General features: G+C 40.9%; 1 protein-coding gene across 1 annotated transcript; it reads left to right on the forward strand.

Moving 5' to 3' along the window:
- Positions 1–955: 955 nt before the first annotated feature.
- LOC306996858 (uncharacterized protein) lies at positions 956–3,103 on the forward strand (the record flags this gene model as incomplete). Its single annotated transcript, XM_079609761.1, has 7 exons — positions 956–1,168; positions 1,258–1,365; positions 1,447–1,580; positions 1,680–1,853; positions 1,974–2,185; positions 2,294–2,512; positions 2,649–3,103. The coding sequence occupies 5 exons, from the start codon at positions 956–958 to the stop codon at positions 2,143–2,145; spliced, it is 801 nt and encodes a 266-aa protein (XP_079465887.1). The 3' UTR covers positions 2,146–2,185; positions 2,294–2,512; positions 2,649–3,103.
- Between the last annotated feature and the right edge of the window lie 319 nt (positions 3,104–3,422).

The following is a 3,422-nucleotide window of genomic DNA, read 5'->3' on the forward strand; positions in this document are numbered from 1 at the left end:
ATTCAGAAACTTGGTTGTCAAGTTGACTTGGGGGCTTGTGGGGGTGCTGGTAAATTACTAATTTCATTGCTTTATTCATTTGTCTGCTCAGGACACTTTCAACAGTTTCTTACACAGACAACATCGGAAGAGAACACTGAACATTGAAATGGCTGAACAAGCTCAGAAAAGGTAAGGATTGTGTTTTCTTTGTTGCTTTGTGTTACTTTGTGTTTCCTTAAGAAGATGTTTCCTTCATTTAGAGAAGTATTTTATACAAAAATAATAAGTTTTAAGGTCAGAGGTAATGGTGATTGCATAAGAATGGGTGTTTTTGTCTCACTTTTGATTGTGTTTTAAGACTTAATTACATAGTCTCTTACTCTAAATGATATATATAGCAAAACAACAAACACATGTTGACATAGTTAGGTTATTTTAAATAATAAAAAAAAAAAATCTCATTCTTTCAGATCTTTGTTTGTATAATTTATTTTATATCGTTTCATTTTCCATTAAAGGTCTGCTGATCGCCATGTGCTGTACTGTCTGCTGTGCCACAAGCCGCAGGACAACCTTTCTGCTCACCTGAACCGGGTGTGCATGAAAAATAGCACGCCCGAACAAAGAGAAGCCGAGCTCAAAAAAGCAAAAGTTTCACACAGGGAGTGGGTCCGCCACAACAGACGCTGGGACTACAACCAGCTCTGTGTGATCTTGCCTGACCAACGCTCTCGCATGGCCATGCTAAAGGAGCTTCTTCGCCGTGGCTTCTTTGTTGAAAACCAGCCCCAGGAAGTTGAAGATGAATAAGCTCGCCCTGCCTCTGCTGCTGCTGCTGATCCTCCAGAGTAAGTGCAGTAATATGTGTACTAATTACATGTTTATTACATTATAATAAAGGATATAATTTATTGTTCTACATTGAAGAATCTTTCACAACTTGGGTTTTATTTCTTCAAAAGTCTCATTTATTATGTTTAATCAAAACAGAGTTCAGCTGGCTCCTGGGATTGAAGATTGCCAGAAGATTTTAACGCTGGCAAAGTCTGACATCCTCAGGATCCAGAGGGACCTGGACACGGACAAGGAGAGCCCACGGACGGACAAGACCCTGTACCGGTATTTTTGTGAAGCCCTCTTGGTCTTCAAGCACATACAGTGTCCACAAGCTGTGGAAGCATTGACAGTAAGTTCATATATTTTAATGAGTATATAGTTGTGATATACTGTAATATTTGCACATATTAGTAACTATAACATTTTCAATGTTTTCAGGACCAAGAGTGTATAAACAGAAAAGAGCTGGGAGACAGGGTCGTGGTGGGTGTACGGGGGGATAGAGCCTCAAGTGTGAGAATAGCTCTGACCAAAGAGGAGGAAGCTGTAAGTTTTAATTTGATGCAAACAGTAGATTTCTCACCACCATCATTTTACGATTAATAACTTGTTTGTCCTTTTTTGTAGTTCTTGGAGCTTTACTTTGTAAAGATCAGGCCTGAGAACCTGCATCCTCAGAAAGCAACGAACAGTTTTTTTGTTTCCTCTGATGGCAACACAGTTCACTGTGTATCACGGGACATGAACCGCCTCCATGAATTGTAAGTACATACACAGATTCATGTGCATGTGTGTTAATGGATCCACATTTTGTCAGTCACACCACAATTAACATTTCCTTTTTCATTTTCTTTCTGCAGGTATAAGATGGCCCCCATTACCAGCCAGTGTGTGAGGAGGGCTGTGGAAACAGCTGCCAAGAAACTCCCAGCTGAACAAAAGGGGGCCCTTCTTCACTACATGGGTCTCAGTGCTGGTGTTTTCCAGCTCCAGGATGTCTCGGACGCAGCTCTGCTTCTGGAATCATTGGCCAGGTATGTCTCTTCATCCAAACAAGATATAACTCATCACAGCACATATTTTTCAGAGCAGATTAGCAAGTTTTCATTCATATTTTGTGCATATTATAAACCTTGTATTCCTCACTTACACAGCAGGTCTGCGGACGAGACATCAGTGGATACGCGTGGCGCAGCTGGAGGACCGCGGAGAGACTTTCTGGCGTTCGTGGACAGATTTCCGGTGACGCTGGAGGGTGTGCCGGCATCCAAAAAGAAAAGGATGGAGTCCGGTTTCCCAGAAGACCGGATCTTATACGACAAGTAGAGGGCCACCCAGTACGCCCAGCGCGAGAAACATCTGCTGTGTAAGTCTCTGAATCCATCAATACAGCATTGACTCAACACAAACTAGGCCATTTATTTACAGTGACAAGTGAATCACATGAGTAAATTTATTTCATTCTGTATTTCAGCATACTACGAACTCCGCAAGCCGTCCGCAGCAAAGGTGGCACGATTAATTGCCCAGGAGGGTTGGACGGTGAACTGTCCGAGGCCAGAGGACATCGTGCGCCTATGGAAACCAGCCCCAAATAAAGTTCTGGAAATTGACGATTTTGTCATTCGGTCTGTGTCCGAGCAGACCTGGACGGGGCTGGCCATAAAGGATTTTGGCGCACCGGAAGGTCTAGGTAAGAAAACATTTAATTTATCTTGTCAGGGCAGAAAAAAAACAAAACAATAATTTAAAATGTACATTTCAACAACAATGAACTACATGTAATGTTTTTTCACTAAATAAAAAATGTGATGTTCTCTTTATTATAGGGGTCGTCGCAACCAGACATTTTGCCAAAGATGATATCCTGTGTGACTACCATGGCAAGGTAGTCACAGCTGCGGAAGGGAGGGCCAATGTGGAGAGCCAGCACAATGAGCCGGGATATGTGTATTTTTTTAAAGCAGATGGAAAAGAACTTTGCATAGATGCACAGACCTCCACCTGCTCGTGCCACCCTCACACAAAAACCTTTGGAAGACTGATAAACCATTCTAGGAAGAACCCTAACCTCAAGCCATTCCACTCCAAGATTAACGTGCATGGGCAGGACCAGCATGTCATCCTGTTCAAGGCTAACAGGGACATTAGTGTGGGGTCTCAACTAAAATATGATTATGGAGTCAGGAGACATTCCTTCAAAGCAGAGGCCATGGCCCTTAAATGGCTAGACGAATAGTGTTTTTTTTGCCATTTTTTTTTTACCAAACAGTTTTTTTTATTACTCATTTAATAATTTGTTCTTTACTTGTTTTAGTTTTTTTTTATCTTTATGTTGATTGTAAATTATTTTGTACAGTTGTATTTTCTTCTAATTCCTAATAAAATTTGCTGTCATGAAAAAAAGTTGCAAAAGTTGGCAAGTTTAATCTTTACATTATATGCTTTTATTGGGTAAGACCTAATCCAAACCACACAGTAATTGCTATATAAACACACTATACAGACTAAACAAACTAAACACAGTATACGGATTACTTGAAATTGTACCGTCAAAAAAGTTACAGGTGGGATGCTGTTTTTGACTTAGAAATCTTCAGCGG

Source organism: Phoxinus phoxinus (genome assembly GCF_949152265.1).
Source record: "Phoxinus phoxinus genome assembly, chromosome: 4".
Lineage (NCBI taxonomy): Eukaryota > Metazoa > Chordata > Actinopteri > Cypriniformes > Leuciscidae > Phoxinus > Phoxinus phoxinus.